At 32.8% G+C, this 22,518-nt stretch overlaps 1 protein-coding gene across 2 annotated transcripts in view; it reads left to right on the forward strand.

Annotated features, from left to right (window-relative positions):
• DPP10 (dipeptidyl peptidase like 10) overlaps positions 1-22,518 on the forward strand; it is a 653,604-nt gene that overhangs the window by 572,462 nt on the left and 58,624 nt on the right. For both annotated transcript variants that reach the window (XM_028101300.2, XM_088022159.1), the window contains 4 exons: positions 2,947-3,054; positions 18,079-18,170; positions 18,548-18,595; positions 21,601-21,722. In XM_028101300.2, the coding sequence (XP_027957101.1) occupies positions 2,947-3,054; positions 18,079-18,170; positions 18,548-18,595; positions 21,601-21,722 (370 nt within the window). The remainder of the gene's footprint in view (positions 1-2,946; positions 3,055-18,078; positions 18,171-18,547; positions 18,596-21,600; positions 21,723-22,518) is intronic.

Below are 22,518 nucleotides of genomic sequence, written 5' to 3' on the forward strand. Positions count from 1 at the left end.
AACATAATGCATGCTCTTTTGGAATTATGTTATCTACATTTTAAATCCCAAATTTATGAATGTTTAATAGAAATGTTTTTTAAAGCAAAGAGACTAGTTATCAATTATTTAGTAAAAAAAACGCAGGTGGTAGTTTGTCACATAGGTTTTCTCTAGAAGGTCTTAGAGAATTTTATAAAATATTTAGAATTTGATGAAATATAAAGTATGAGAATGGCAGTAGTAATGAGACGAAACATTTCTAAGATGATTAGAAACTTAATATAATCATCATATGCTCACTTTTTGGATGGTAGGAAGGACAGAGAAGAAGTAGACATATTTGGATTGGCTTTCAAGAAACTTGTGATAAACTATGTATAAAATTTTTGGCCAAGACATAGAATTTGGTATCTCCAATTCATTGCTCTGTACATTATAAACACTGACTTGCTTACAATCATGAAAGTGGCCAGTGCGATTGGCTCCATTTCTATTATTGGATTCTAGGAAAAGATTGGCATAGAGCTCTATTTATAGGCAGATATTGCCTAGTGGTAAAGGTTATTAAGCTCAGCAGTGCATTTGAGAATATAGTCCCCATCTGCTCCTTCACTGAGCCATTTATAAGGCACTAGAATTTTAAGGGGATGGATGCACAAATATAAAAAGAAGAATGCTCAGATATCTCTGTACCTTAAAAAGGCAATTTTTTTTGGAGCAAATCACAAGGGGATAATGTTGAATAGGGGAGGAGCTGATAGTTTGGAGCAAATCTGGATAGAGTGATATACAACAAACATTTTTGCCTGTTGTACACATGCATTCATCTATTCAATTATGAGTTGGACACCTGAGTCCTAGGCAATAGAGCTAAAAAGATAAAATTGCAAACGTAGTTTGATTATTACTTGCCTAGTGAAGGAAGCCAACCATATAATAGAATGCACTGAATGCCATGATAGAGATGAACACAGGGTGATAGAATCTCTGAGGAGAGATTTCCTAACTAGGAGACACTCTCTAACTAGGGAAATTTGGCAATGGTTTCTGCTCCTTGAATTTAAGGGCGGGGGGGGGGGGGAAGTAAGATTCAGTACATAAAGGAAAAGAGAAAGGCCGTTCCAGACAGGAGAAGCTTCATGTGCAAAGGCCAAGAGAGAGAGAGAGATCCCAGAGGGCAAGAGATGGAAACTACAGAATTATTGACTCTATCATAGTTGAAAGATGTGATTCACTCACTCAGGTATCTTGTCAGTACTATATGCCTAGCAGTGCGTTGTCTTCATCCTTGAATTGTATATTACTTCACAGTTTTAAATTTTTACATATATCATCTTATATTTTCATGAGTGTCCGTGAAGTAGACAAGGACAGTATTATCCTTATATTTCTCTCAAGGGATGATCTCACTAATGAAGCTAAAACCAGACTCTTGAGTTTATTAGAATGGTCATTAATTTATTCATTAAATAAAAAAGTATTAAGCACACAGTCATTGTCTAGGTGCTGGAGATAGAGCAGTGAAGAATACAAGGTTCCTCCCTCATGGAGCTTCCATTCCAGAGAAACATTACCACTTACCTATCTACCTGCCCACCTGCATGCATACACACATATACCCCCCAAAAAATGCATACCTGCCTGAAGTTTGGTATGTTGGATGCATTAGGTGCTATGGAGAGAAACAGGAAGTAGGTAAAAAGGGATGAGGGATTCAGATAGAGCTGGATTATCGATTCCAAGATCTCCCTCTACTTGGGTAAATGGGAAGCACCTCACTGATAAGGTGACATAGAGACAAGATACCAAAGAGATAAAAGAAAGAGCCAGACAAAGGGAATAAAAAGTGCAAAGGCCTTGGAGCAGGAGCATGCACAATGAGGAAACAGGAGAACAAAAGGAGAGGAGATCAGAGAGTGGAGGGCCAGATCACCTGAAAGAGCTTGTAGGCCATTTTATTATTTATTTATTTATTTATTTATTTATTTATTTATTATGTTAATCACCATACATTACATCATTAGTTCTTGATGTAGTGTTCCATGATTCATTGTTTGCATATAACAGCCAGTGCTCCATTCAGTCCGTGCCCTCTTTAATACCCATCACCAGGCTAACCCCCCCACCCCCTCCCCTCCAGAACCCTCAGTTTATTTCTCAGAGTCCATCGTCTCTCATGGTTCATCTTCCTCTCCGATTTCCCCCCCTTCATTCTTCCATCTTAAAGACCTGCAGAAGAAACCATAGCAAAGCCTTTCTTTTACCGGACGTATAATCACTTTCGCTAATCCAATAGGAAAGAACTCAGTGTTTTGTCAGGCAAATCCATTTTCTTAATGTTTCCCCTGGAGCAAAAGGAAAGCAATCTATATGTATAGCTTCCATCATTTAATTTTCAGAAAATAATTCTATTGATTTAACATGCCACTAGAGTTTTATTAAAAAATCATCAAATGGGCATTTGTGTTTGTGTATTTTTGGAGGGGTGAACAGTGAAGATGGGAAGTTTGAAGTAAATGATTTTCAGTGGATTCCTTCCAATTTTGCAGCCCTTTTGTTCTGTGTTTTTCAGTAAATTTATGTATACATCAACAGAAATGTATGTTCAATGTATGTTGCTGAGTGAAATATTTCAGAAAAAATATATTAAAAATTGTATGTTTTTTGTAAACCATTCATTAAAGAGCTTCTTATGGTAGTCCAAATGAAAGAGACAGAAAGGAGAATGGATGGGGAGTAAGGTAGGGAGGAATGGGAAGTTATTATTTAATGGGCACAGTTTCTTGTTGGGAAACATGAAAAATTTCTGAAGCTAGTTGGTAAAAATAATTCACATTATTTTTAGAGATAACCATTTCACAAACCAATTCTAAATCAAAAATAGTGTAACCCATGCTTGAATTAGCAATGGTTGGCAGCACAAAGCACAATCTCGAGATTGTTATATGCACTTTTGTGTTTTAGAATGAGGAGCCGGTGTTTTCTAGAGATGGCAGTAAATTCTTTATGACAGTTCCTGTTAAGCAAGGGGGCCGTGGAGAATTTCACCACATAGCGATGTTTCTCGTCCAGGTAAGTGCTGGCTTCTTTTCTGTTTGGTGTCATTGCTGTCATGCTCACGAAGGTACAATTCTTGTGGCATATTCTGAAACTACAGTTAATGCCTATGGAGTCCAACCATATATTTAACCCAAGGACTAGGTTTTCGGAAGAGGATCCCCCTCCATAGCTATAAATTCAAACTGTAGCTTCCCACAAAACAGTCTCAACTGAACCCAAAGAATTTAGTGAGTCACACATGTATACTAAAAGGTGAGAGCCTTGGGATATAGAATTGAATACATGAAAATTTTATCCAACCCCTACTTTCATAGATTTGAGGACAAACTAGAGAAAATTTTTCATTCAACAAATACATATTCCTTGGGCGCCTGGGTGGCTCAGTTGGTTAAGCGACTGCCTTCGGCTCAGGTCACGATCCTGGAGTCCCAGGATCGAGTCCCGCATCGGGCTCCCTGCTCAGCGGGGAGTCTGCTTCTCCCTCTGACCTTCTTCCCTCTCATGCTCTCTCTCTACCATTCTCTCTCTCTCTCAATAAATAAATAAAAATCTTTAAATAAAAAAAATACATATTCCTTATTTTGTACAAGCAGTATTTTCTTTTCATAGGATTTTTTTTTAAAGATTTTATTTATTTGAGAGAGAGAGAATGAGAAATAGAGAGCACGAGAGGGAAGAGGGTCAGAGGGAGAAGCAGACTCCCCGCTGAGCAGGGAGCCCGATGTGGGACTCGATCCCGGGACTCCAGGATCATGACCTGAGCTGAAGGCAGTCGCTTAACCAACTGAGCCACCCAGGCGCCCTACAAGCAGTATTTTCAAGGTGCTATAAATGTTTTAAATACTTGAAGCAAACTAAATGTCCATCAAAAAGTTGAATACATTATCGTATATATACCCTTACAAGGAAATAAAATGCAGATTTGAAAAACTAGGATAAATATACAGAGTCTGTGCTATATTTTTATAGACATTCTGATAAAAAGAAGGAAAGGGTTATTTTTCCTTTAAATTCCAAATGAGTTAACAGTTAACAATTTATACAGTTTTATCCAACTATTAAAAAATTAGAGAATTCAGAAATGGTTGAAATAAGACAAGGTTAATGAGTCAATTTGTAATGGTCAATAACAAATATTCACAAGAACTAGTTTCCTTCACAAATAAACATTCTAGTCTCATGTAAAAGATTATTTATAAAGATAAAACTTTGTGGATAAATTGGAATCCTCTAGAAGAGTTTACAAACCAACTAGCTAAGAATCAATTTCATACTTACAAAATATAGAGTAAATATAAATGTGCCTAAATATCCCTAAACAACCTGGCTACTTTTATGCTGTTAGAACCTTCAAGCCTTGTGCATATTCTCAAAATTTTATCATTATCTACATACATATTTATGTTCAGCAACTCAGTGCCTTGAATTCTCAAAATCTTGTGTTGGTAGTTTAAAATTTAACCCTTGTCTAAGGTCTGTACCTATTAAAATAATTGTCATGACTTTAATTTTAATCAAAGCTGAAATAATTTGGAACATGTATAATTTCTACAATAGAGATGTAGATTAATTTTCAGTGTATCATTAGGTTGGAAAAACAGGTTATAGACTAATATATAATGTGATCTCATTTATGTCCTAAATAAATGTATCCATTTATATATGCATAAATTTTCTGACAATTTTATATCTATTAAAGTGATTATATCAGATAGGTAGGACACAGGGAACTCTTTTTCTTTTTTCCTTTCTTTTCTTTCTTTTTTTAAGATTTTATTTATTTTGACAGAGAGAGAGACAGCGAGAGAGGGAACACAAGCAGGGGGAGTGGGAGAGGGAGAGGCAGGCTTCCCGCTGAGCAGGGAGCCTGATGTGGGGCTCGATCCAAGGACCTTGGGATCATGACCTGAGCCAAAGGCAGACGCTTAACCACTGAGCCACCCAGGTGCCCCTTTCTTTCTTTTTTTTTAATGTGAACTGGAAGAAGCTTCCCTAGCAAATTGCTCTACCTGATTAACTATTGCGAGCTAATAGTAAACTTTGTTATCATAAATACTAGGAAGATATTTTGGCCAAAAATAACAATCTCAAAATTGACTGTGACTTTTTAGTAAATTTTTAAACCTCAGTATTTTATATTTAAGAAGTTGTGTGAAAACCCAGGTGATCAAAATTACATACAAATTGTACATATTTATAAGATAGGGAATGAAGGATAGGGAAAGATGTGTAATAAATACATCTTTATATATACAATTCCAAGCAGACAATCTATTCAAGTTAAGAAAAGAAATAGTGTCTTTTAAAAAGTGTGGGACTGGCAGGGAATGGGGGTGCTGACGCGGGCATGTAGGAATTGAGGTATTTATGAACCTAATAGAAGTTCCTTTATAAGCCTTGGGAAGAAATACCTTCTGCCCCCTATCAAATGATCCTGACATGCAGTCTAATTCATTATTTCTGAAATGTTCAGAACAACTTCATAGAGCACGTGTGTTTACTTTGTTCCTCTTCTATATGAAGATTATAACAAAGCTTTCATTGAAGTAGAAAATATTTTGGTCTATTCTGGTTGCAGTTTAGAGAATCTGTGGTTTCCCTCACTGAGAAATAAACATGACTGCATGATTATTTATGGATATTTTGGCAATGCAGATGAAATTAATCTACTTTGTTAATGAGTTAGAGGTTAGTGGTTAGACAAATATAAGTTATACCCAAGTCTACACACCCACACAATCTTAGAAAATATTTGAATTCCTTTGCCTCAATTTTTTAAATAGTAAATACAAGAAAAGCTCTTTTATGACTTTTATGATTACCAAATTGATGCATATTCTATAAAGATTTGTACAATTCTAAACTGAATTAACTGAACTAATTTAAAATCAAACACAATCTCGTCACCCCACGCTCTCACACTATAAATCATTTGGTGTATATATATATATATATATATATATATATATATATATATATATATATATATATTCTAATCCCTTTTAACATTGAAAATATTTGATTTTCCCCTAAATATTACAACCAAAGCACATATATGTATTTGTAATATTTAAAGGATAATTTATAAGCATTTTCATGTCATTTATTATATTCTTAATATTTAATATTATTCTTAAGTATGTTTTAATAGCTGTTCAACATTCTGCCAAATAGATTTAGTATACTGTTTTTAAATGAATCAATTTTAATCATCATTAAAGTTAATCTAATTTTGATACTAGAAATTATTCAGAGATAAACATTCTTATACATAAATACTTATTTGTGATTATTATCACAAAAATATATATTAAGATATAAAAGATACCTAGGCAAAGCATATATGTACATACACATTTGTTTAGGTTTTGACATGGAGTTCCAAACTGACTCTCCAAAAATAGTATAATACTTTACAGTCTAAACAGTAATGCATACTAACATTGATGACTTTTTAACCCTTTCTTTCTTCCCTTGACATGCTGAAAGTGAGAATTGACAGGAACAGAGGGTTTGACAGCTACCAGTCAGGATGACCACCCTTGTAGTATTTGATGCTTACTATATTTGAGAGCTTCCTCACTGACTGAAAATATATTTATTTGTTTGAAGTATCTTACTAAATGAAATTAGTAAATTTTTGCAAACATTTTCCTCTCTTTCACAATGAATAGGTAGATAAAAACTATTAATTAGAGGCCAGGCTATAAAATTACTCCTTCTGGCTATTTCGTTAGTAAAGTGTGATGCTTATCAATATAAATATTTTAGTGTTTTTTTTCTCACTTACAAAGGTGATTGATCCTTACTAATGTAATTTCAGAGAACAGAAGTAGAAAGAATTTATGTAGTTTCCTCCTTTTAGACAAGTTTATAATTTTATGTAAATTATAGTATTTCATTCTGATATTTTAAATTATAATTATAAAGCATACTTTTCCCATAATGCTACATAATTTTGAAAAACAATTCTTTAGAAGATTAATATTTAGTTGACTGGATGTAGATACTTAACCAGTATTATTCAGTGTATAATTCAGTGGCAATTTGCTGTAATTATATCTGTCACTGTACAAAAAGCTACTTTATATTGATTAGTTTTGATTAACAAAACTGGAATTCCTGCATCAAAAGCAAAATATTTCTAAGCTCATATATACATACACTAATATATATACACATATATCTATATGCATACATATATATTATTTTTTATTTCTAGATTACTTTCCATATGAATATGTGATAGCAGAATTTCTCTACTTTTATATGTTGCATTAGAGACAATATTAATAAAAATAAAAATTGGCTTTTCAAAAAATCTATATAAAGTAATTGTTCTTTTGAGTAGAATATGCAATATTAATATCAATCTTTGTAGTTCCTGAATCAAACAGTGATGCAGAACTTCTTTACCTCAGATCATTAAACTTGTGATTGCTTCATAAATTTTCCCCTTCCTCAGCCCTCTGTGGTATTCCTTATGTAGACCTTTAACTTCTGAGTTGCCCTATCTGGAACTCTAATATCCCGTACCCTGTAATGCAGGCTGCCGTTAAGTAAAAGGTTTTTGTCAAAGACATGGCTACCTTTTTCTCTCAAATATGGAATAAGCAGAGTTTCAATCATGTTAAGTGGTTCAAATTCATAAACATAAAGAATTGCCCTGTCATCTTCCTAAATTGTGTTAAATTAAAAATTATATATGTTGGTGAATCCATTCTCTTTCTCTATGCAGCAATAGAAAATTTTGCTCATGAGAGCTGATGATTTCACTTGGAACAATTTTAAATGCCATTATTCATTACAAATTCTGTAGAAAATGGCATGCCCCCAATTCACAATTCTATCATCTAATCAACCCAGTAAATTTTTTTCATTAAATTTCACTATTGCATCTGATTAGGACATTGTCTGAAAACAATTAGCTTACCTCATGTGATAAATAGACAGTAAATTAAAACATGCTAATTTAAGCACTACAATATTTCACTTATTTAGAAGCTGTAGAAGTTCAATAGAATTTAATATAAGAAATTTGAATGAACAGTGTGTAATCAGGTAAAAAGCACATGTATTATTAAATTTTCACTGATACTAGTATCTTTCAAATTTTTAAATAGAAATACAAGATTAATATTTAATTTTTCTGAGTAAGAGAAAATCTATACCAATTCGAGGAGAGGTATCTGATGTTTAATTGTGTCTGATATCTTCTTCTCAAATTTTATTTTATTTGGGAATAAAAACACTTTACATCCTAGATTGTCATCTCCCTAGTGAAGGAAATTATTAATTTTATTGATGTTTATTCTAAAATTAAAAGTGAAATATGAGTTTAATTTAAAGTATGTTGCCATGTTGCCCTTGCCAAAAGTCCACTGTGCTTTTATATTCACAATCATTTTTTCTGTTCTACCAAGTTAATATAATAGAGACCATAGTTGCATGGAAAGAAATATTGTGCAGTAAAAATGATTATTCTTTCCTGCTTTGTTAAATTATCTTGGCTGCGATTACTTGTCTTTTGAAGGTAGATTGAAAACTGAGATACAGACACCTCCCTCGTAAAGACTAGCTAGTCAAGTTCCTTGATATTTATTTTGAATTTACTACATGGCCAGTAATATGCTGATTTATATTAGAATTATTTACCTGAAGTCCAGATCAAAAGTAATATGTTCACTGCTGTGATATAATCTGATGTGCATTAGTGGAAAATAGTTGAGTCTTATAAATATAACCACAGAACTATAAAATATAGGTTATGCTATTATATGTGAAATGAGGTTCAACTTATTCGACAGCCCAGATTTTCCCTAGTGGATATAAAGCAAGCAGGGCAATTCCAGATGCTTGAAGTGAAATCCAATAGTAGTGAGGTTATTGTTAAGGCTTCCAACAAGAGAACTTTGGTCCTAAATTAGAAGCATACTATTTTTATGCTAGATACATTATTGAAATTAATAATGTACAGTTTTTAATATTGTGTATACTGTGTTCAGACATTGTTTCAAGCACTGGATTTTTGCTCATGATCACTTTTAATGTGGATACTCTTCTATCCTTGAACACACAACTACAAATAACAAAATTTTCTGAAAAAAATATAATCAACCTAGAAATCTCTGACCAAAAGCATTTCTAGATATGTACAAATATATAGCAAAACTTCTTTACCTTTTAATGTTTTGAGATGTTGTTCATCTTAAAATTGGGCACCAAAGATGCACTAAAAACCTTAAGATCTTAGTATCCTGTCCATGTCTCATTCAAAGCAGGGTCTGAAAATGAGTAAGAGACACCATCTATTGGGATGTTGACCTGTGGGAATTTGGCTATTAAATATGTGACTTCAGAACTCTATGTAAGCCTTTTGGCCTGTGCCTGCCTCAAATCACAGAAATTTGGTATCATCTTTGCATTTATACTTTCATTCAGCAAATACTTATAAAGTGCTGTAATGTGTCAGTATGCAAAAAAAAAAAAAAAAAGCTAAGAAGTCATTTGTTTGTCGTTGACGTTAAAAGCTTGAAGTCTAGAGAACTCTCTTTAAAAACAAGGAACCAATGATTTAGGGAGATGTTGAAATACAGACATGTACCAATAAGACATTGAGAATTTTTTGAAGGAAAATTCTATTACTACATAGATGAAGTGGAGTAGAATGCCCTTTTAGTTTTGCTTCCAATAGTATGGCAAAGTTGATGTTATAATTAAACTCTTCCACATCAAAAACCCCAGATTCTGGATATATTTATACCAAAAACACATGTGAAGTATTACTCAGCTAATATATTACAGTCTCTAAAGACACTGCAATTGAATTAGAGGTGAGTTCCAACATTTATAACTGTCTCAAAGCCATACATTTGGAAATAAAATATAATTTCTGCATTATTCATGGGTTTAATAGGAGATATATACATTATATCATATACATAGATGTAATATATAATCTATAAAAGGAAATATGGAATATATAAGTTAACATTCAATATCAGAATTTAGAAAAATAACAAAATAAATTCAAATGAAGAAGGAAGAAAATGAGAAATACAATAGTAGAATTTAGTGAACTAGAGCAAACAAAGGTAAATGAGGCTTAGCAAAACAAATATTTGGCTCTTTGAAAAAAAATTAAATCTATAATGTCTACTAAGTTTAATTTAAAAAGTAGGAAAACTCCCAAAGTATAAGGAATGAAAAGGAAGCATAACTGCCGATTTAAAAATGTGTTTTAAAATACTATTAATAACTTCATGTCAACAAATTTGAAAACTTGAGTGAAATGAATAAATTCTAGAAAAAAAAATTACCAAATCCAATTTAAGAAACAATCTGATTGTTCCATATTATTAAGGAAATGGAACAGTGTTTTAAAATGTCTCCACATCAAGTACAGGTGGTTTTCAAAGGTGGGCTCTACCAAATATTCAAAATATTCAAGAAGCACATATTTAAATTGTATAGAAACATATTCAGAAAATAGAAAAATATGGAATATTTTTCAGTGTATTTTATGATACAGGTATCATCTTGTATGTAAAACCAAATAAAGACAGTATGAGAAAAGATAATTATAGGTCACTTAAGAACTCCTAAACCAAATAGTGGTAATTGAATTCTTCAGGGGATTAAAAAAATTACTGTTACTTTTCACACAGGAATGCTAAGTTTGATTAAAATTTAAGTATCTATAATTTAATTAACTGCATTTGCACCTACATGAAAAGATATAATCGTCTTGTAGGTGTAGAAACAGCCTCCAATAAATTCCACAAAATCCATAATCAAATAGAAATATAGGAACAAAGACAACTTCTTTAAAGTCATAAAGGCATTCACCAAAAACTTAGCTAATTTAGCAAAGTCTACAGTGGACCATTAGTTACATTCCTTTTAAAAGTCAGCATTGAAACTCTGTATATTGACAGCTGGTAACCAGACTTAACCTGGGGATCATTTCCTAATGTGTAAAAATATTGAAACATTATGATGTACACCTGAAAGTATAAGATATTTTATGTCAATTAAACTTAAATAAAAATAAGTAAAACAAAAATAAAAATTTAAAAATAAGTCAGCATTGAGACAAGGAATTAAAGTGAAGTACCTTGACTATGCACAAAGCCAAATATGACTGTTTTTAAATATTACCACCTAAGAAAGAGAGAAAAAAAACTTGACAGAGCCATTTCTTGAAATATTGTTGGAGAAGGGAAAGGTGGAAACTAGAAACTAGTGATAGAAATTAAGGACCCTGAAAAGGGAAAGAAAAAATGTGTGTGTGTGTGTGTGTGTGTATACACACACATATACATATATATGTATATATATATATATATATATATATATAAACAGGGACCCTGCAGGAAATATATATATATACACATATGGCTATCAGAAAATATGCCTACACTCCTAATGGTGCTGCCTTAGGGTGCTCCTTGGGAAACAAGTTCTTACGGTACTCGAGATAGTATTCCTTAGGGACATGGCTCCTTAGGGTACTAGTAATAGAAGTCTAGTAGGTTATCTAATCTTTTACCACCCTTATGCATCTATATCCTAGGAAATCTTAAGGTTCTTTTAAAGAAGAAAATATAGCTGGCAACAGATATGCAAAATTACTATATGAGGTAAACAGAAACTGAGAATAAAAAATATTCAGTAGATAAAGATACCCCTCCCCCAAAATCAACGATGAAGCAGAAAAATACAGTAACATAATACTCCCCAAAGAATTAAATATCACTAAATAAGCACTTGTATATATAAAATTATCAAATGTGAAACTTAAAACTCAGAAAGGTCTTCATAAAGTAGAAAGAAAAGTTGTAAACCAAATAATAACAGATTTCAGGAAGTACAAAATAGTACAAAATAGTAAGTTAATGGAAAGGTGACCAAGAGTAAACAGATATTGCTGAAAATATACTAGTGGGTATCAAGAAGATAAATGGAAACAAATAAACAAATGAAATAAAATGGAGAGGATCAGAAATAGCTAAGACAGGGAATATAATATGAAAATAATATGAACAGGGAAGTAATATGAACATAATAATATGAATATGACATTTAATGGGATTTCTTAAAAAAGAGAAGCAGAACGGAAGAGAGATAACATTTAAAACCATAATCCAGCAATAAACCAAAACAACACAAATGGTCAAGAAACAAAAGATAACTTGGGGGGGATGGTAAGAGCATTATTAAAGTTATTAATACAATGATAATGTGTAAAACTAAAAAACCTAGCACTAGATTTCAGAAAATTTAAAAATTACAAAAAGCTGCTTACAACAAACTCATTAAACATGATATCCATAATATATAAAATATGATAGAAGTTTTCAAACGATATCAGTCATACCCAATAAATGTAATTTGGCTTAATTTATGTACCAAAATTTTTAAGAAAATGTTTTTCAGATTGGGTCTTGAAATTAATGCAGTTCAACCTTTTTGAAAATACACATTTAAAACAAAAGGAGTTAGAAAGGCTAAATCCTGATGCTAGACGAAAGAGCTTTCATGTCCCAAAGCATTTTAAAAGAGCAGAAGATACTTTGTAATGTTCAAGGGCACAAATCACAAGGAGGGTATAATAGTTAGAAATGTCTGTATCTATGCCTCAGATAGTACAGTAGCTACCTTCATAAAGTGAAAATGCACAAAAACTACTTGATATGTGGAAGCCTTCTCGTACCATCCTTAGTCTAAAGTGAATCACATTATATGATTTTTATATGTACACATATTTAAGTTGATTATGTTATATAATATATTATATGAACACATACAAATAAGAGATAAATCCTTTTCAAGTATGTAGGGAACACTGACAAAAATTGAATGTGTATTAGTTATTTTAAAGGCTCATTAAGTTTTATAAAGTAGAAATTATAGGAAAGCATGCTATGATCACAATGTAATAAGCCTAGAAATCAAGAATATATTTTTAACAAGTTTTCTGGCTAGAAGACTTTTTTAAAGGAAATCCAATTAAACAATTCCTTGGAAGTTTCAAATTTGCAAAATTTATAAAATAGTAATAATAGTAACAAGAATGACAGTACCTTGTTAAGAATCAGATGTCAGAATAAAACTCATAGCTATACAAACTTTAACAACTAAAATGTTAGAATGAAATTAAATGAGTTGAATTCCTAACCCAAATGGCTAGAAAACTATCAGCAAAATCAGACAAATTTAGAACTAATAAAAAACAATAATGCTTCCTCTTTGAAAACACACACACACACACACACGCGCGCACACACACACACACACACACACACAAAGACAAAACACAAGCTCTCCCAACTGAGGAAAAATGAGAAAGAAAACACAATTAGAAATGACTGGTAGGAATTAAAAAAGGACATTTTAATAGATCCTGAGAGAGTATTTTACAGAAGTCTATGTCAATTAATTTGAAAGTTTAGATCAAATGAGCAATTTTATGAGGAAATACATTTAACCAAAACTGCACCAAGAGAGACAGACAGCTTACATTCACTAATGACATAGAAGAAATATATCATCAAAGAACTACACCACAAAGGAGCACCAAGGGCTCACATGATTTTATAAGACAATCTTATCAGACTTTCAAAAGTAATGCCTAACACAATTTGAATTGTTCTACAGCATTGGTTTTCTTTAGAATTGCTGTAAAAAAAAGCCTTTTATAAAATTTAATACCAATTCCTGGTTTAAAAAAATTAAAAATATAGGAATTGGTGGTTAATTTCTTAACATGATAAAACATATATGCCTCAGCCCATAATCCAATAGGGTGGCATTCCCATTAAGGTTGGGAACAAGGAAGGATGCACACTATCTCCACAGTGTTGTTTTGGGAGGCATTCATGTAAATCAGGTGAGAATAAACCACAAGCCATAAGATTTAGAAAAGTATTCAGTGAGATAGCAGGATAGATATTTAGCATATGGAAATGAATAATGTTCCTATTGGCAAATAATAACCATTTAAAAAGGATATGGAATAGAAAGCCACTCACATTAGCAACAAAATATAAAACACGAAATATAAATGTGCAAAATGTACAAAACCTCTATGAGGACAATGTTAAAACATTCCTGAAAGGCATAAAGTAGACTTGAACAAATGGGAAAATATTCCTGTTCTGGGGTAAAATGACTGAAGATCATAAAGAGGTCATATTAATTAGAAATTTTGTTTTATCCCAATAAGAAATGCTAGCAAGTTTTTATATGCTTAAATGAGATATGCTTATTTTTAATAAGTAATATCTATGGAAATCCTGAAAAAAATAGAAGGGGTGGATTCTAAATAATATGGAAGTTACAGAAATCTGTAATTATAAGTGTGGTTTTGGGACGTGAATTAACAGAGACTAAAGGAACAGCATAGACAGTACAGAAATAGCCTTAGACACATATGGAAATTTAATATATGATAAAGATGGCATTTGAAAGTACTGGAAAATGAATTTTTTCATAAAATAGTTTTGGAAAAATTGAATATCATTAGGAAAAAGATAAAAGTAGTTACATACTACCACCATAATTCTGAAATGATCAGAGATCTAACTTTGAGAAATAAAACATTACATGTACTGTGAGAAAACATTAATAAATTATTCGTAACCTTAGTTTGAAGAAAGCCTTTAAACTATGCACCAAAATGTAGAGACAATGAAGAATATGATGGTAAATTTGATTATATAAAGATTAGAAAAAACTTTTTTGGGAAAAATAGTACCATACCAATGTCAACATAAAATGACAAATCAGGAGAACATATTTGCAGCTTACATCTCACATAATGGATATAAAGACAGAGCTCTTAAAAAATAAAGAAGACCAAAACAAAAGAAATCTGATAGATAATATAGACAAACAATGCTATTGTTTGTATCAGAGGGATATTTAATTATCAGAGAGATAATTACTGAATCTCCTTTGTAATTATGCAAATGACACATTATATATGTTCTATTATACATATATACATATATATGTATATATGATGCTCAACTTTTTTCCTAAGAGAAATGCAAAATGAAATTATACCAATATACCTGTCACAAGTTGAGTTTCACAGGAAGCCAACTGAGAAGGGTAGCCTGTAGGACCATTATTACAGAGGATATCAATAACTTTGGAAAGGAATATAAGGAAGAAAAATTGGGCAGAACAATTTGAGCGGCAGGGCCATCTGAATGAAGGCCTCAGCTGACCCCATAAGAATTCTAGACTGAATGGCCCTCAGAGAAGTCCCAAACGAGGGCAAGAGGTTTGGGCTTCTATACTCCTATATAGGAGTAATACAATATATACAATATATACAATATACACAAAATATACAATATATTATATATATATATTGTTTGAGCCATTTACATATTTTCATATTTTTTTACATTTTTAAAAGATTTTATTTATTTGAGAGAAAGAGAGCCAAGGAGAGCACGGGTGGAGGGGAGGGGCAGAGGCAGAAGCAGACTCCCCACTAAGCAGGGAGCCTAACTCGTGACTGGATCCCAGGACCCAGGGATCATAATCTGAGCTGAAGGCAGGTCCAGGTGTCCCCCATCTACATATTTTTAAAAGAAAATTAAATACAAAAAATGAGGACAACAAAGCCTATGTTGAAATAGAGAAGTAAATGCACCTGAATATAAATCAAACTGATACGAATTTGAATTGAAGATAGTAAATACTAAGAATGCACACACGCACACACGCACAGAGAGAAAACAGGGAAATCTGTCTAGCTATCCATCTATCTCTTCTAAAAAGGCCCAGCACTAATAACACTAGAGTAGCGATGAACACACATAACCCCGTATCTTTCTATCTAAATACCTTAACCCAGTAGAAAAAACTCCACGGAGAAATAATTGATTACAGTTAGGAGGTCGAGGAAGTAAAGTGATCTAAGAACATGTGATTGTGAATAAAACACGGAAGTGCTCAAAGACCAATGTAATCATTTCCAAAGAATAGAGGGGTTGACTTGAAGGAGTCCCTGCTAACCACATTTTGACAATTTCAGCATCATAAAGAGTAACAACAGTAATAGAATGTAACATTGCATTAAACATGCGTTAAGTGTATAGTAATATGAAGAGGAGGGAGAGAGAGAAAATGAGAGTAAACACATACAAGAAGAAATAGTAGAAGTTCTTTTTACAGAAGTATGCCACCTAATAAAAAAGTGATATTAGAATTAGAAAATCACTTTGAGATGGCAATTTATTTAGGGAAAGGTCATGAATGGATGCCAAACCTACTGAGTGAAAAGTTAATGGGGAAAAAGCTATTCATATAATGTTCAAGTATCATCCGCTTTTAATTATAAGACAAAATGTTTTTTTTACAATGACTGTATCTCACAGTTACCATGTAAACAGCATTGTCATGAGTGGGAAGATGTGTAATGGTATGTTTCCTGATATAAGCAGCAGAGGTATCCAATATCACCTCTGTAATATTTTTGCTAAAAATATTTAGGCTAAATTAAAGCATAAGAAAACAGACAAATCCAAAATGCTGAACATTCTGTAAGACCACTGGACCAAGAGTCTAAAAAATGGCCAATGTTGTAGAAATCAGAAAAGACAAATGTTTTTCTTTGAGACTAAAGAGATGACAATCCAATATGATATGGAAACCTTGATTGAGACATCTGTTTTATCTAAATATATAAATTTATGTATGTATTTATATATATTTAAACCTGAAATACATTTTGTGTGTGTGTGTGTGTGTATGTATATATATATACATATATAGTTATTTGGGTTACTTGGGGCTGTTGTGGAATTTAGGGTATAGACTATATATTTAGATGATGTTAATATCCAGAGGTGTGATATGTAACTTGCTTACATGTGAAAACAGTCTTAATCTTGAGAGATGTATATTGAAGTATATAAGGCAAAAACATCCTGATGTTTGCAGCCTACTTTTAAAAGACTGAGCAAACAATAAAAAGAGGGAGGGCAAATATTCAATATGTTGACATTTGGTGAGTCTAGGTAATGATTTTATGGATAATCATGTACTTTTCATTCAAGCCTTTCTGTAGGTTTGAATATTTTCTCAATAAAAAGAAAATAAGATATAATTTCATAGTCATTAATTTGACAAAAAATAGTCTGAGGAAATTAATGTTGGTAAGGAAGTGATAAAGATGTGGAGCAATGAAAACTCATGTTGCTAGTAGACTGTAAATAGGGACAAGTTTGGAAAATATTTTGTCACTACCTAGTTAAGTACAAGACATGAGTACTAATGACCAATTCCACTTCCTGGTGTTTCTCTCAAGAAAATCCTGCCATGTGCATCAGGAGATTTTAATAAAACTGTTTATAGGCAACTTGTTTTTAAGAGCAGATATTTGTAAATGCTCAACTGAAATTATGCTATATTCATATAAAATACCATATAGCAGTGAAATCAAACTATGGCTATAAAGTTCAATATGAATTAATCTCAGGAATAAGTTATTGTGAGAAAATAGCAGCTCTTAAAGTGATTAACATGCTCTGAAAGTTGAAAGTATTACATACTTTCATATAATAGTATTTATGTAATACTATTACATATGTATATGTAATATATACTAATAATAAGCTATTATATGGTATTTATTTACAATAAAGTTTGTTCTGCAATGTTTTATTTAAAGCTGTCCAAACTGCACAGTTGCCAGTCATTTGAGATGAGAGTTACCAAAGTCCTGTGTCTGTACCAAATGCCAAGATGACATCCTGTGTCAGAGTGATGCAGAGGAAAGCCTCACCTAGAGGTGTTTTCTGAATGGTTTTCCTACAGTATAGGAGAAAAGACACCATTCTACCCTGGTCAATGTTTGCATGAATGTGTGTGAATTCTTGAGACTGAAAACAAGAAACTGAATGTTAGCTGAGAATTACAGAATTAAGAGTGACACAGGCAGTTGGTACTTTTGTGTTGACCAGAGAGATGCTGTTTAAATAAAAAGGAAAATCAATATTTTCTATTTCTTTGCAGAGTAAAAGTGAGCAAATTACCGTGCGGCATCTGACATCAGGAAACTGGGAAGTGATAAAGATCTTGGCATACGATGAAACTACTCAAAAAATGTGAGCGTTTTTGGTTCTCTGGTCAGGTTGGAAGTCTGGGCTGTCAAATGCAATCTTTTCTTCCAGATTTATGTTTTGCTTACTGTGGTCCTAGTCCAGACAACCTGGCTACGTAACAGCAACTTTTTCTTTAAAGACTCTCCCTGTCCTTCGCCCAGAGACACGCTTGCCCAGATACATGCACACACCCGCAGACAGAGATCACGTAAAAGGGTGATACGACAAAAAGATGTGTTTCCCAAATGGAGCAAAGTTCTGTGGTTGAATAATGAAGCAGCTCTTGCCTGTTCTTTGACAGTTTGAAAATTCAAGTGAAAACTCAGCCTGGTAAAAACTGACCTGTGCCTGATGTTTGTGTTGTTTTCTTTCCCGGGCAGTTACTTTCTGAGCACAGAGTCTTCTCCCCGAGGGAGGCAGCTGTACAGGTAAGCCAGGTGCGCGGACCGCCCTGAACATGCTGAGTCCTCGGTGGCCTTCTACACAGCTTCACGAGAGGATGGAAAAGTCTGAAATTTCATTCTTGACATGGCGAAACCTCACACTCTTGGTCCGGTCTTTCAGCTCTGCATGTTAGCAAGCCTGAAGGGTTGGGTGGACCTGAAGTGAAGACCACCTAGCTGCTCCTTCTTTCTTAATCTTTCTTTCTTTCTTTCCTCACCTGCTTTCACAGTCTCAAAATATATAGATATATATTTTTTAAGACTTGCTTCTCTCAACTACCCACATCAGAGGCATTTACATCTTTTCCTCAGTGGACTTTTCTTCTGCGAAGCCTCATTTTGAATTTTCAGTGCATGAATATTGTACACTGGTCATTTATTCCCAAACAAAACCATTGTGAACACTTAGAAGAGTGGGTCAAGGGGAGTGTTTCTCCCCAGCCCCCATGCCCCCATAGTGTATAAAACCTAGTAAGATTGTGACTGAAGCCAGGAATGCTCAGTGCTTAAATAAAGCAGTAGATGGGAAATGTTTTCATCTGCCCAATTTTCCCAGAGGGAAAGTGATACTCATAGAAGGTACTTAAGGTCATACCTATTTAGTACTAAAATGTTTCCTCACTTGGAAAGCTTTCACCAGGACCTCACAACAATGACTTTTATTTTTGTCTGGCAAGCAACTTATTAATTCTAGACTTTATATACACTTTCTAATTTCCATTTCACTGATCCATTTTTAAAGTGTCAAAACTGCCATGGCATATTCTCAGTAGAAATTCATCATGTTTGAAGAAGTGTCACCACTGATTCTTACCGTAGCCTAGACTTTCCTTTGAGGGTAAAAATGTATGTTTAAAGCACCCTAAACTCCAATTCACCACATACTCTTATTTATGCATAAATTGCTTTCATCTGAAGCAAATGCTTCATTTTTATCACCTCTCCCAATATGTTATTTCTGTGTTCGTTTTTTGGGTGTTTGTTTTTCTCTTAGCGTCCAGAGCCCATAGTCTCAATGACTTCCAAAGGAAGAAGAGCTATTTATTATTTAAAGAGACTGATTCTAGTTTAGAATCAGTTTAGAGTTCTTGATTAAAGTACTGGTTACTTTTTTTTTTTCTTTTTGGTGACCGGCAGCCTGTCTTGAAACATATACTCTGGTTGGTACTGGTAGTCCTGAGCCATTTTTTTTAAGGTCCTGAAACTACTTGATCAAGGTTTTCTTTCTCTCATTTTATGAAATTCTTAAAGAAAAGTGACAGTGTCAGAAGACTGGACTTGGCCAATTTCAGCCAATGGAACTATCTCAACCTCTCTTCCCTTTATTAGCCTAAAATGTGATTTGAATCAAAATGACTTCTTAGATTTGGGTGCTTGTCTTCGCTTTCTAGTGACCGAGGCCGAACAGTACCAATAAATTTCCCCTTAAATAGCTTAGGAAAGGCCAGTTGGCTTGACTGTTAAGATTACGTTAGTGTTTAACCCAGAAAACTCAATCATTATCTCGTCCAGGTCATAAAAATAATCATTGGTTGACTAAATTTATGGGATGAGATACCCCTGAAGAATCACAACTGCTGCCATGGTCAGTTTAGAATTTTATCTCAAAATGTGCATTTATTTCAGTAATTTCTAAATAATCTATTTAAATAATGAGAAACTACCAATAAATTTTGGGGAACTTGAATCTGAAAAAATATATGAAGGAGTAGAGGGAGAAAAGGGTTTTAAATTCCAGTTAATGTCATTTAAGTAGCTGTGGACAACTGGCACGCATTCTTAGCCTCTCTAGAGATTGTTACACAACGCTGAATAGAATTAATGATATTGATCTATATACTTAAAAATGATTAAAATGGCAAATGCTATGGTGTGTGTGTGAAGGTATATATACACACATAGCAATTTTAAAGAGAAAATATTAGGTATGACTACCTTGTAAGTTATCGTAAAGGTGAAACTGGTTAATGTGTTTAAGTGCTTAGTTTATATTAATTGCCTTGACCAGTGAAGGAGAATTTTGGGTTATAATGAGCTCAGAATGTTTCAAATGTGAAATTGTGAGTTTATGAACTATACTTAACATTGATCCTCAATTACTTCTGGTGCTTCTCTTGCCCATGTCAATACATCTGTTCCTATCCCTGTGTATGCAGCCTACTGCACATCAAAATGACTAGGATTCATTTACAAATGTATAGCCAAAGTCATGTTTCATTTCTAAATGAAATTAAGATACAGCTTCACCACTATTTTCATCTGTTGGAATAATTTACGATTCATCTTTATAAAATGATTCTGTATAGGAAACTTAACCTTGAGTAAATATCTCATTCTAACCCTAAGCATCTTTGTAAAATAGATGATTGCTTTTCTTTTTACCTACCTCCCTGATGTCTCAACGTATGTATGATCATTAACATTATATTATCATACAAAAATAACTTTACGAAAAATTTCAGTCAAGTATTTAAGGCAAGTATTTTCAGTACATCTATTTAGTGGGAAAAATTTGACACTGATATCAGATTCTACTGTTTAATGAGCTTGGTTCTTTGTGTAGCTTCTGAAAACATGTATTGGTTCTTTCAACTACTATTTATTGATGGTGAGTTTATGCTAGTCTCTGTGGGCAAGTCCTTTTACAGCTTTATAAAGAAATATCTATAGAGAAAAGGCAGGTTAGAATAAATTACATTGAGTCCTGTGGAAATCAGTTCCTTTATTTATAAACATGCATACATACATACATATATTTTATATACATATAGGCATACATGATTTTAATTTTATTACAGAGAAGAAAAATGTATATGTCTTAACATTAGTAATGGAAACTGACTTTGCATTTATACAGTAAGTCATCATTTATAAGGAACTGCCATGTAAGTAATGCTGGAGCTCTTCAGTTTATATCAATATTTAAATACTGATGCCACACATTCATGTACCTGGAAAAGTACCATTTCTAATTTTTTTTCTTTCCCCAGTGCCTCTACTGAAGGACTACTGAATCGTCAATGCATTTCATGTAATTTTATGAAAGAACAATGTACATATTTTGATGCCAATTTTAGTCCTATGAATCAACATTTCTTATTACTCTGTAAAGGTAATACTTGATTTCTGATGAAATTTACTTTATTTGATCAGTATCTATTACTATCATGAGTAACTATTATTCTCTAGCTATATGAATAGAATTTAATATTCTAAATGTATGTAATGGTTAAGTTATAAATTATGAATTTACTGAGGTATGAATTGTATGAATTTCATTTAGAAAACAAAATTGGGAGTCAACATTTACTCATGATCAATAAAGGCTGTTTGAGTGTGATACTTTTAAAAAAGTGAATAAACTTTTACATCAGCAAAGTCATGCTATAACAATAGAATAATTTACCTAGTCCTTAGAAAAAAAAACAGTCCTCTTATTAAAATAATGGCTTGGTTGTTAAGAGATTTAGTATCTACAGAAATTTAATTGCCTGAGTCTAGCACCCTTTAATTTTAAGAGATTACATTCACCCCAATTACTTCTAGCTGGTAAAAATACACACACACACACACACACACACACACACACACATATATATATCTTCTATATTAGCATGGTTTAATCTAGGTTATACTAATAGGAATCACTGCTCCTTAGACACTGTATCTCCCAGAATGAAATGGAAGCCCTGTATCCCTTATAATGTAATGGACTGACTGACTGCTCTTGCCCCAGTGGGTACCTGAAGCTGTCCTGTTTTAAGACACCCTGAGGAATAGATCAACCCTTGCTCTTCTTAGTTTTTTTTTCTTGATATCAAAAAAGTTCTTGTTTGATACCAGGGAAAAACCATTAGACCTCTAGATACAGTGCCTTAGAGGAGTGAAGTTTCAAGGTAACATCTTAC

The sequence above is a fragment of the Eumetopias jubatus genome, unplaced genomic scaffold, assembly GCF_037043125.1.
Source record: "Eumetopias jubatus isolate StellerSeaLion01/CBP00866 unplaced genomic scaffold, mEumJub1_p1.0 scaffold_3, whole genome shotgun sequence".
Classification (NCBI taxonomy): Eukaryota; Metazoa; Chordata; class Mammalia; order Carnivora; family Otariidae; genus Eumetopias; species Eumetopias jubatus.